This window comes from Lepidochelys kempii, chromosome 5 (genome assembly GCF_965140285.1).
Source record: "Lepidochelys kempii isolate rLepKem1 chromosome 5, rLepKem1.hap1, whole genome shotgun sequence".
In the NCBI taxonomy this organism is placed as follows: Eukaryota; Metazoa; Chordata; order Testudines; family Cheloniidae; genus Lepidochelys; species Lepidochelys kempii.
The window spans coordinates 20,608,146-20,621,362 of record NC_136384.1 but is presented as its reverse complement, the minus strand read 5'-3'; the positions used below and the strand labels follow the sequence as shown (position 1 = coordinate 20,621,362).

At 39.3% G+C, this 13,217-nt stretch overlaps 1 protein-coding gene across 6 annotated transcripts in view; it reads right to left on the bottom strand.

The window, feature by feature from the left end:
- WDR7 (WD repeat domain 7) overlaps positions 1-13,217 on the bottom strand; it is a 385,388-nt gene that overhangs the window by 49,839 nt on the left and 322,332 nt on the right. For all 6 annotated transcript variants that reach the window (XM_073343603.2, XM_073343604.2, XM_073343606.2 and 3 more), the window contains one exon: positions 9,215-9,314. In XM_073343603.2, the coding sequence (XP_073199704.2) occupies positions 9,215-9,314 (100 nt within the window). The remainder of the gene's footprint in view (positions 1-9,214; positions 9,315-13,217) is intronic.

Below are 13,217 nucleotides of genomic sequence, written 5' to 3'. Positions count from 1 at the left end.
TCCAGTGGGATTAGGGAATCTTTCCTTTTATCCTCTGCACAGCTACCTTATCCCCCACTACAGAGGATGTTGTGAGCCTCACAGAGTTTTTTGGCCTCCCTCTGCCAACATCTCCACAGAAGGGGTGGTCCCCACTTAGTGTCTGTAGATGTACTTCAACACCTGTTGTGCAAGCAGCTCCCAGCAGCTATCACAGTTTAACTGAGCTTCATTTTAGTCACTTGATCTCCCCAAAATATTTAATCACTTGATCTCCCCAAAATATTCTTTGAGTTTGGACCTACAAAGTTTACCAAAGCCAGATTTATATTTGTATCCTGTCAGAAAGGGAATTTATTCTGTGAAAAAGATGGAAATCTGATGTAGAATAGATTAATGTTTGCAAAACCAGCAAAAATGTGAATTTTTCAATGGCTTTTTGGGTAATGAGAATATTTTCACGTAAGTGTAATAGGCATTCACAGCAAGCACTGTAATGCGGCATTTGGAAGTTTTACAGCGTGCGCTGTGATTTGTAAATATTCGTATTATGGACCTATTATTCACATTTGTATCTTATTCCTTTTGAACTGACATGTGATACCGAATATTAACCAAAGCACGGAATTACACAAAGTTGACGAGATTTTCAAAGGCACAGATGGCAGTTAGATGAGATTCAATGGAAGTTGGGAGCCTTATTGCCATTTGAGACTTTGAAAATCCACCCCAGTGCTGTTAGCAGAAATATACTGTGGTCTGCTGGAAAATGTAGCATACAATCGGATTAATCAACCACAGGAACTGCACTCCAAATGATATTAGTACAGAAACACATATGTGTATTTTAGTCAACACATAAACATGGTCTGTTTATAAATACATTCTGGGTTGTAATAAAGAGGATGTTTTTCAAACAACAATTTTGAAAAACATTCAATTTCGTCTTTCCTGCATATGTGAATTCTGTATATATGCTTATCCAGACAGTCCGCTAATCCATCTCCCACCAACAAGAGGTTGAGATTTTCCATGCGGACCTTAAGAACAGGTGGAGCGCCATATCATCTGTTTGTGTGTTTTCCTCAAGAACATCAGCTAGCAAGCTACCCGGCATACTAAGTTATTAAATAATGATTAGAAAAACATTGTTTGTTAAACTGAACAATCTAGAACTCTTTCTTGAAACGCAGCACTATTTATAAAAAGGGCCTGTATTAGCATATATATAATCAAATGAACTGACATTTGCAGTAAGAACATAGCTTCCTCTCGGTGCAGTTTCACATATGGCAATCCAGGAAGCTCTATAACAATAACACCACCAACATTTTCAAACTGAGTGCTTATAGTTACATGGCCTAATTAACAGGTACTAAGCACCCAGAGCTGCTACTAAATTCAATGGGAAAACTAAGTTACTTATTTAAATGTGTAGACATGGAGTTAAGTGCCAGATTTTGAGCACCCACATTTGAAAAAACTGTCGTTTGTACCCAGCTAGCCAAAGAGAGGTGTCAGGACGGCTAAAGTATTATCACTAGCTCTAACTTCAGCTCTGTGTGAAACTCAACAAAAGAGAAGGTGGGGGAGGGAATATCTTTTATTGGACCAACTTCTGTTGGTGAGAGAGACACGCTTTTAAGCCACACGGAGCTCTCTCTTGTCTCTCTCATCAACAGAAGTTCGTCCAATAAAAGATAGTACCTCGCTCAACTTGTCTTTCTAATATCCTGGGACCGACATGGCTACAAATACATTGCATGTAAAAGAGACGCGTCTCTTTAGAGATACAAATCTATTCTGCAATTTCTCAAACACTGAAGTTCAGAAAGTGTACTGAACTTTCTACATAGCTCATCAATACTGGCCTTCTGATGTTTTGTCAATGATATTGTAGCTGCTCTTTAGTAACCTATTCTGAAGCCCGCTGAAGTTGCCTTAGCTATTTACATGGGCCTCTTTCTTTTGCTTTCTATACTTATATTACAAAAGCAGATACAAATATCTGATTATTCTACCTTGGCTTCTATAGAACAAGATGGAGATGGATGAAATCCCAAATGCATAAATCAATAGCAAAATATCCATTGACTTCAGTGGGACCAGGATTTCACCCAGTGTCTAAGTTGACAGAAAGGAAGTTGACAATGGCCTTGTCTATATAATGAAGTTTTTTTTTTGTATAATCGAGTTGTGAATTTAAACTAATCTAGATATACTGGTATAACCTACTCCCATGTAGACATTCTTAATCTGCTATAAAAGAGTGCCTTCTCAAATTAGTCTATGTTGCTTGGGAAGCGGCTTAAGCTAAATGGAAAAAAGACACTTTAATATCAGAATTAGAGTGTCCATATTGAAGGGAGGGTGCTATACTGATACAACTACATTGGTGTAACTGGTAAAGCTTTCCTGTGTTGACAAGGCCTTATCCTTTCAACAACACTGACACACATAGCAAAGGCAAATTTTCCCTTGCAGACTCTAGCTTTAGAGAAAATGTAGCTATGAAGGTTTTCACCTTTAAATGGTACATGGTTAATAAAAAATTTTCAACACAATAACAGCTGGCCCTTTTAATACCAAATTTCTGATGACTGTTCATGGAATCAGAGTAACAGCCGTGTTAGTCTGTGTTCGCAAAAAGAAAAGGAGTACTTGTGGTACCTTAGAGACTAACCAATTTATTTGAGCATAAGCTTTCGTGAGCTACAGCTCACTTCATCGGATGCATACTGTGGAAACTGCAGAAGACATTATATACACAGAGACCATGAAACAATACCTCCTCCCACCCAACACCACCCTATACCAGAAACCTACTGACCGCTATTCCTACCTACATGCCTCCAGCTTTCACCCTGACCACACCACACGATCCATCGTCTACAGCCAAGCTCTGCGATACAACCGCATTTGCTCCAACCCCTCAGACAGAAACAAACACCTACAAGATCTTTATCAAGCATTCTTACAACTACAATACCCACCTGCGGAAGTGAAGAAACAGATTGATAGAGCCAGAAGAGTTCCCAGAAGTCACCTACTACAGGACAGGCCTAACAAAGAAAATAACAGAACGCCACTAGCCGTCACCTTCAGCCCCCAACTAAAACCCCTCCAACGCATTATTAAGGATCTACAACCTATCCTGAAGGATGACCCAACACTCTCACAAATCTTGGGAGACAGGCCAGTCCTTGCCTACAGACAGCCTCCCAACCTGAAGCAAATACTCACCAACAACCACATACCACACAACAGAAGCACTAACCCAGGAACCTATCCTTGCAACAAAGCCCGTTGCCAACTGTGTCCACATATCTATTCAGGGGACACCATCACAGGGCCTAATAACATCAGCCACACTATCAGAGGCTCGTTCACCTGCACATCCACCAATGTGATATATGCCATCATGTGCCAGCAATGCCCCTCTGCCATGTACATTGGTCAAACTGGATAGTCTCTACATAAAAGAATAAATGGACACAAATCAGATGTCAAGAATTATAACATTCATAAACCAGTCGGAGAACACTTCAATCTCTCTGGTCATGCAATTACAGACATGAAGGTCGCTATCTTACAACAAAAAAACTTCAGATCCAGACTCCAGCGAGAAACTGCTGAATTGGAATTCATTTGCAAATTGGATACTATTAATTTAGGCTTAAATAGAGACTGGGAGTGGCTAAGTCATTATGCAAGGTAGCCTATTTCCCCTTGTTTTTTCCTACCCACCCTCCCCAGACGTTCTGGTTAAACTTGGATTTATGCTAGAAATGGCCCACCTTGATTATCATACACATTGTAAGGAGAGTGGTCAGTTTGGATGAGCTATTACCAGCAGGAGAGTGAGTTTGTGTGTGTGTGGGGGAGGGGTGAGAAGACCTGGATTTGTGCTGGAAATGGCCCAACTTGATTATCATACACATTGTAAGGAGAGTGGTCAGTTTGGATGAGCTATTACCAGCAGAAGAGTGAGTGTGTGTGTGTATTGGGGTGGTGGGGTGAGAAAACCTGTATTTGTGTTGGAAATGGCCCAACTTGATTATCATACACATTGTAAGGAGAGTGATCACTTTAGATAAGCTATTACCAGCAGGGGAGTGGGGTGGGAGGAGGCATTGTTTCATGGTCTCTGTGTATATAATGTCTTCTGCAGTTTCCATAGTATGCATCCGATGAAGTGAGCTGTAGCTCACGAAAGCTTATGCTCAAATAAATTGGTTAGTCTCTAAGGTGCCACAAGTACTCCTTTTCTTTTTGTTGATGGAATGTAATAAGCAGTGTCTGCACTGAGATCTAACGCTGCAAAGAGTACTGGAAAAGCTCATGAAATGTTACTTTTCAGAGTAGCAGCTGTGTTAGTCTGTATCTGCAAAAAGAAAAGGAGGACTTGTGGCACCTTAGAGACTAACAAATTTATTTGAGCATAAGCTACCGTGAGCTACAGCATCCGATGAAGTGAGCTGCAGCTCACGAAAGCTTATGCTCAAATAAATTTGTTAGTCTCTAAGGTGCCACAAGTCCTCCTTTTCTTTTTGAAATGTTACTATCCACTTAAGTAGTCAGCTCTCACTGCAACTATTGCAGTAATCAGACAAGTTGCCTGGACCTAGAAGTACTTTTAAGCCTTCTGTTCTCAAAACTGTTTCTGACGTTTTAAAACTCTTTCTTAAAAAACATGTTTTTGGTCTGCTGGATTCTTGAAGCATCCTTCAAGTAAGTGTTCAAACAAACACCTTCTGTGTGTACTTTATAATTCCATATAGAGACAGGCAGAAGAGCCCTTATAAATATGTAACTGTTAAATCTTTAAATTGGATAATATAAGATTGTCATCCGACTGCTCCCTATTTTCATCCCTGGGAAGACTATTCTGTCCATCCTCAATCTGTAAATCAGACACCATTTTAATATCTATCTCAGGATCAAAATACCCTTGAGGTCACTAAAATATGTTAAATAGGCAAAGTGAAAGAGGAGATTGGGGGGGACTATTTTTTACTGTCTTTCTTAATATTTCCCATCCTCCCTGTCTCCCATACTGATGGTAGATATTTTCCTCTTTTAAAAAATGTTACAGGATTCAGCTGTAGAGCCAGTCAAAGCCTATAAAAATCCCCTCTGCTCTTCGGTAAGCTAACCTATCTCCTGTTGCCCCACTTCTTTTCTCCTCTTCTGCCCCATCACAGAAGGCTCTTTCTAGCTGTAATAAAATTATCTATATTAAGAAATGGAGGGTTTTGATTCCATTAATGTTAAGCACCTTCCCATAGGGGTCATGGGGTGAGGAGCACCTCAAAAGATCAGATTCTGAACATGAAGCCTAAAGTCAACTGATGGCTTTTGTTTTTTCCCCTAATCATTTGTCATATTTGTGACAAAAAATTTTCTGATATTATGACATGGAATTTTTTAAAAAAAATCAAAACTGCAAATGGTAATATTTAATTACTCTGAATGCCCTTCCCTGGCAACCAAAATTATCTGCCCCTTCACATGATTTGTTTAGAGTCTGAAGGACAGTAAGGAAACAGGTGGTCTTAAATATTCCACTAAAACGTCCAATTAACTACAATATTCTTCAAACCATTTATTGAAACAAATCAGGATTAGGTTCCAGTAATCTAATACAATAAAATCTCAATTAAAAATGAAAACAGGGCGTTTCTGGATAAATGACTTGCAAACATTAGCCAGAGACAATCTCTTTCAACATACCCAATAGTTATTATATAGAATGCATTTTAAAAGAATGCCGGGGGGGGGGGATATCGGCAAGATAAGATACTTTTGCATGTCTGCCAAACCAAGGGCAAACCAATCCAGAGGGAAGATTTTAACTGCAGATGCAACCACACGCATACATGTAGCTGTAAGCACTTAATTAGCTTGTCTATCAACAGCTCTGATGCTTTTTAACTATTTTAGACCAGTAGATAAGACATTTGATAGCATATTTTGGAAATCCTATTGTGGGGACATACTTGCCAAAATTAGAGTTACTTCAGAAATAAAGATACCCATGTGTTTATCCAAGAGTCATTTTAGTAAATGAATATAAAGTTGAAAATTTAAGAATTCAAAGTGTAGGACAAATGTAATAGCTAAATTAAAGAATTGGGTACGTTGTCATTCTCCTTAAATGGGAATATACAGGCACAACAGAGTTAGAGTGAAGTGGATGGTTAAATACTTAAAAATTAGCATAAAAAATATATGGACTAGCCCACAGGCAAGAGAGACCCAGACTAAGAGGTTATTTTGGGTTTTTCACTCCCAGCTTCCAGTGAGATCAAGAATACAGCAAAGATGTCATGACGAGTTTCGGAACGGACAGAGATGCTCAATACAAAGCCTTACTATGACCTTGATTGCTGAATGATTGGAGCGGAAAGTGATGCAATGTTCATAGCACGCTTGGCAAAGAGGGTCAAGAAAACATATTTTGAGAAAAAAGAAAGTAACTGACTATGCCTTTGCAGTGAGAAGGTAGGCCATAGCTAGGGTCTGAAAACTGCAGAATGGGATAGCTTCTATAGGCAAGAAATAATATTATCCGGATCAAACAGCCCCCCATGGTTTGATGTGTCAAGGCTGTTCATGTGATAACAGGGTTGAAAATAACTCACAGTTCGTAGTGATGGAACACAATCAATGATTAAAATCCAGGCTAGCCTTCCATAAAGGCCAGGAGATTTACATAATCAGAGCTAGTGATTTCTTTAGCTTTCAGGTGATATTACAAACAAATCACTTTAAAAATGTCAACTGTCGGTCTGATTTGTATGTTACTAAAGCTTTGCAAGTCTTATGGAACTGATTCAATATTTAAGCCAAACAGGATATGTAAAGGGGCTGATGGCTTCTGGGATCAGAAATAGGAAATGGAGGCTTTCACCTCTAGGTTGCCAGCTGATAAAGTCTGTTACCATCATACGGCTGTTTTTAAAAGAAATTTGGTGATCTCAAACCAATTCCCAATGGACAGATGTTCACATAATAAATACTACCACAAATGACAGCCTTGCTAGTAATCTCAGCTGCGAAGTCAAGGATCAGATGCTGGGATTGGACACTGAACTACCCTCTTACTCCTAGTCCTTCCAGGTAAGAGGTGAGGAAGCATGAGGATATGTACCATTGTCTTTGCTGTTTTCCTGTTCTATAAATAAACAGAGGATTTCAGTCTCCGCGGCTGTCTATCTGGAAACTACAAGCAGCATTATATTTATACACAGAATTAGAAGAGCAAATAAAAACCACAAAACAAAAGGTAGTTAAAATTAGGGCTGTCAAATGATTTAAAAAAGTAATCATAATTAATTGCGAGATTAAAAAAATAGTTGTGATTAATCGCAGTTTTAATTGAACTGTTAAACAATACAGAATACCATTTATTTAAATATTTTTGGTGTTGGGGGAAGCGTGTGTGCGTGCGCGCATGTGTGTTGGGGCACCGCTGTCTCTTTAAGCACCGCACTCAGGAGCCTGAATGCTTTTTCAGCCAGCAGCAGCTGCTGTCGGCAGCATTCACTCCTAAGCCAACAGATGATAGGCTCCCCCTGTTCCCCAACACCAGCTCAGCAGCGACCGGGTACATGGGCGAGGGGAGGGAAAACACCACCACATCAGCCCCCCCACCCCCGTTCTGCACAGCAGACAGGAGGCAGGCTCCCAGTCTGGAGCAGCTTGGCCAGGGGGTGGCTCCATGGGTAGGAGGGAGAGGAGGTGGAAGAAGCAGTGGGGCAGGGCAGCAGGAGGAAGGGCACCCCTGCCACAGAGACAAGCAGTGGTGCCTCCCCTGAGCACGGCAAACTGATTAACACTCATTAAAAAACAATGTGTTAATTTGTTTTGAGTTAATTGCATGTATTAACTGTGATTGACAGCCCTAATAATTATTTTTGATTACAAATATTGGCACTATAAAAAAGATAAAAAAAATCTACAAGTCAAAGCATGAAGGGGCATATGAATGTTTAGCATATCTGGCACACAAATACTTTGCAATGCCGGCTACACCAGTTCCATGCAAATGCCTGTTCTCACTTGCAGGTGACATTGTAAATAAGAAGCAGGAAGCATTTTCTCCCATAAATGTAAACAAACTTCTTTGTCTGAGTGATTGGCTGACCAAGAAATAGGACTGAGTGGACTTTAGGCACTCAAATGAAATGAAAATGAAATTTTACATTGTTTTGTTTTTGAGAGCACTTATGTAAAAAAAAATCTACATTTGTAAACTGTACTTTCATGATAGAGATTGCACTACAGTACTTGTATGAGGTGAATTGACAAATACTATTTCTTTTGTCTTTTTTATAGTGCAAATATTTGTAATAAAAATAATAGCATAAAGTGAGCACTGTACACTTTGTATCCTATGTAGTAATTGAAATCAATATATCTGAAAATGTAGAAAAGCATCCATAATATTTATAATAAATTTAACTTGATATTATATTATTGTTTAACAGTAGGATTAAAACTGTGATTAATCATGACTAATTTTTTTAATCTAGCTAATTTATTTTCCGTTAATCGCTTGTGTTAACTGTGATTAATTGACAGCCCTAGTTAAAATAATTAGTTTACATTTAATCTAAAAGCTTTTGGAATTCTACCAGGGTTTTATCATATTATCAATAATAAGAGAGAAAATTAACACTTAAATTTTATGAAAAAATTATCAACTACAAAATAATATTCAACTAAGTCCTCATCATTCCAATATAAAGACTGAAAAATTTACCCTGAACCATAATCTGACTGTGCAACCTATTGTTTTGGGTTGACATTATCTTGCTCATCTAACTACACATTTTGTTTAATACCAGAAAAGTTAATATATTTGAAATATAGGCACATTTTGTAAAGGAGAACGGTAGAAAAAAATAACCAGTACATTTTCTTCATACTGAAAATCAGACAAATATAAAATCATAATTCAAATACAAGAGATTTATTTCAGAGGAGTTTGTCACAAGTAACACCTTATTTGGGGTTTCTGTTATTAACCCATCTATGGCAGCCATTCAGTCACAGTGAATGAAGACAATAGGGCTCTATATACTTTGAGTCCTTCATTAAACTATTGATCCCCTTAGCATTCTCCATAATGTTCCAGCAGCTCAGCATGTCAACTGACGCAGAGCTAGTCTCTCTTTCCTTTCAATAACTTCCACATGCTGTGGGGAGAAAGTCACAATGATTTATTTACCTGACATTTTCCAGTCCGGATGTCGTAGAGGGCCACTGAACCATGGCGAGCTCCAACTGCTATTCTGTGACTCCGCTCATAATAGCTGACCATGTAGAACCTGCATTGAACATTATAACAAGGAACAGGTGAGATCTGACCTGGTTTCACGATGTGAAAGTTAACTGGTCATTAATATTAGTGCTTAATATTAGTGAGGAGATTTTATTAAGCTATCTTTTGGTTACTAGTCTCCAACATACTTTTCATTTAGAAAAAACCCCCCAACTGACTCCTAATAAAATAATGCAGCACTCTAGCCAGACGTTTTATATCTCAGGACTTATGAGACTTGTTTATCAAGTTAGGTAACAGCATGCACAGGCGTTATAATATATTTGAATAAATGTGAATTTTGTTATAATAAAATAACAGACTGACAACTCTTAAATACAGAATGGTTAAATAAGAACCTTTCTGCACTGAACAGTACCAAAACATGTCTGCTTGAACATCAGAAAGGAAAGACAGGATGTAATGGGGGGGCGGGGGTGCTGCCCATTAAATGAAACTGGGCGCAGCTCTCTGGTTTCAGTCCACATGTTCTGAGATGGCCCAATTAAGAGGCAGGGTAGCACCTAAGGGGCTATAGGAAACCAGATGAGATCCAGTGTGTCAGAGCAGACTGAGTGAGTTAGGAGATAGAGCAGGAGATGTGAGTTGCCTGGGAAAGGGCTGAAGGCAGGTGTGCAAGGGGTTTTCTTGTTGGTGTTCTCCTCTCCCCTCCCCCCGAAAGCTGGAGAGCGCTGATGGCAGGAAGAGCAGCAGAGGGAGATGCCTGCTGGCTTTAAGCTGGAGAGCTGGAGCCAAGGGTCAGAGTGGTCTGAAAGAAGGGGGAGCAGCAGAGGTGTTTACTCACTGGTGTTTCTTTGCTGCATAGCTGAGGCCTAAGTGAGGGTCTGAGTTGAGAGGCTGAGGGAGATCCTGCTGGGAAGAGTGGGGTTGACCCAGGAAGGAGGGCTAGGGTGGCTGTTCTGGTAGAGGGATGAAAGAGGATTTGCAGGGAGTCTGGGTATGGCAGAAGACATTGGAACCAAGTATGTGTTATGTAAATGGAGAAGAGGATGTGTGATTTTAAGGACTCCTTGCACTGGGGTAATATGGACTATGCTCTGGGACTTTTGCACTATGTTTGGTTAATAAGTTATATTAATGGACTTGATAACATGCTTCCATAGAGTTTCTGGAAACTCAAAAGGGAAACTGAGGCAAGGGATGCCTGGGAAGAGGCCACTCAGTTACACAGGATCATTAAAAAAAGATAAGGAAAAAAACGCCGAAGTAATGAGAGTATCTTTACATAAGAAGCTATGAACAACAATAGGTATTAAGGGCAATAATATTCTTCCAGCTGAGGAAGAATTGAGAAGTATGTTGTATTTCTTAATGTCACATGATACTTTATGCAGTGCATGAGCATAGCATTACTTTAAAACACACAGTCACTTTCAAAGTCAGGCCATTATTACATCTCCAACATGACACACAATGCCAATCTCCTTATTCCAAAGTCAAGCCCTTTGGAACTTCAGAATACCTTTCTGATAAAACACAAATCAGATCTTAAAAAAGTAAAAGTGCCCACTATTATATTCTTGAGAGTTAAATCTCACTCAAGCAGGTTCTATGTGAGACTGCTACAGTCATGCTGTAAAAATATGGTGCTGACCATATATATGGCTTTAAACACCACCGCTAACAAAATCTTACACTGATACATCACCTTTCTTCTTGAAGGACTTAGAGTGCTGCATCATCTATACAAATACAACAATCATGCACTCATTCCTACGGTGCAAAATGGTAGTCAGGAAGAAAAAGAGCACATAATGGGCTGTAAAAAAGTGGATGGTTAATTTTGATACAGGATAATAGGTTAAAGGGCTTGAAGGGAATGAAGAGTATGGATTATACTTTTGGGTCTCTGTTTTAAAGGAGTAAGTGCATAAAGTTAGGGCCAGATTCACAAGATTGGCCCCAGCATCTGCTGCGACTCAGGAAAGAGAAGGTCACAATCTGGCCTTGTCTGCCTGCACCATCCACATGGTTGTCCATCCTCTTGGGACACTATGCCGAGGTCAATAATTTAGTATAAAATTCTGAGGCCCTATCTTCCCACAACTTCTGCCCACCACTGCTCCTCCATCCATGCACTAGTGCTATTAAAAGGATGTGCACAGTCAAGGACATATCACATGAGAGCATAAAAAGCTGCTAAGACTGTTATCCCATGCCTTAACTTATGTCCTGTGCTCTGTCAGTACAGAACACTCCATCCCCAAGATCCATCAGCATGTTTCCAGCCTCAATACTAAGCCTCTTATTCCCCTTCCCTGGCACCAGCCTGGTCAATCTCTTTGATTTCTGGGCTTTCAGATCCATCAGTTAAGGCCAGCATTGAAATTATTCTGTCTTCTTATCACTCCTCATTAAGGGTAAAAAAAGGTGTTGGAAACATGGGCTTAGCCACGTGTAAAGACTGCAATCCAGGAGCCATGCAGAGGGAAGAATGAGTATTTTGGGTGAGGTAACTGATAATGCTATGGGCAAATAGATGCCCTCAAGGTCTAAAGAATATGAACTTGATATAAGATATGTACGTTGAATGAAATTCAGTGAATAAGGCAGGGGACCACTTAACTAAACTCATACCCACATTTCACATCAGCCATGTCAAATTTTACTTGCCAGGCTTAATAAAGTAGTTGCCTCAGGAATTTTGTAAAACTGTTTCATACAATCAGTAAACTCAAGACTTTATATTTATTCTCGCAGAAAAATATGTACTAAAACCAACCAAACAAAAAAGTGGTATCTGATAACTCCAGGTGAACATTTGTGGGGGGAAAGGAAGGGATTTTAATACAAATTCCTTTATCCCTCATTAGTTCTGATGCTCCACTGCCTGGGTACAATCCACATGTTGGCAGCAGATTTTTTTAAGAAATGAGAACATCACAAACTGCTGGACCAAAGCAGACAGCATTCATTTGCTTACTGGATTTTTTAAGTGCCCATTTAGACAGAGACAGCTGAGTCAGCTTTCTTCCTTGACAAGGAGAAACAGTCTGCATAATAAAATTTTGGTTTTGTTATTTTTTTTTAAATGCAAAAACCTCCTTGGAAAATAGACATTTTTGTTTTCACCTTTAAATAAAAAATAAAAAAAACAAAGCCTCCAAAACCAATTCTAGTCCATTTGCATTCAGTTCTTGACTATTTTACTTTTTCTTTACTTTTAATTTGTTTTTTACTACCACATTAGCCTTCTCAATTTTTTTCTTAACAGTATCATGTTTTCATCTGTTGGCTGTAATATCTATTTAACATGTTTCCAACCCCTTTTAGAGAGTTTGCAAGAGATGAATATTTCCTTTCTGCAAAAATATATACACAGTTAAATATTTTTAATCCTATGAATCACACTTTCTAAGCTTCCAAACAGCAGAATTCAGCTAACAGATAATGATTTCAAAGCAGCCAATCTACATCTAAATTTAGATCCGACAGCAATTCCACTCCTGCAAATCCAGTTGATGTATCCATACACACACTTGGCAGCTTAGTGGAATCTATGCTCTTAGTACCGGGCTTTTATTGTACATGAAAAAGCTGTGGTGGGCAAAAGGACAACTTCCATCTCAGCATCCACTTCATTTTATTACCTGAGGAGTTTTGGTCAAACTGAATAAATAATGCTTTTATAGCAGCAGTGGCAGACATGCCCCAACTTAGAGGTGGGGCTGCACGTAGCAATCTGCACACACACTCCCTCCCCCACAACTCTCTCTCCTTTTCAGAATGAAAAATTCAGATGTTCATGGGCAATGTGGCCCCTTTACTGTTCTCTGTTAGGCCCAACTTCTCTCCCTCCAACCTACTTTTCAACTCCAATTCCTATCCATGCACACTGTCAGTTCACCTACAACCTCATTCACCATCTGACTCCATTTAATCCTGCCAG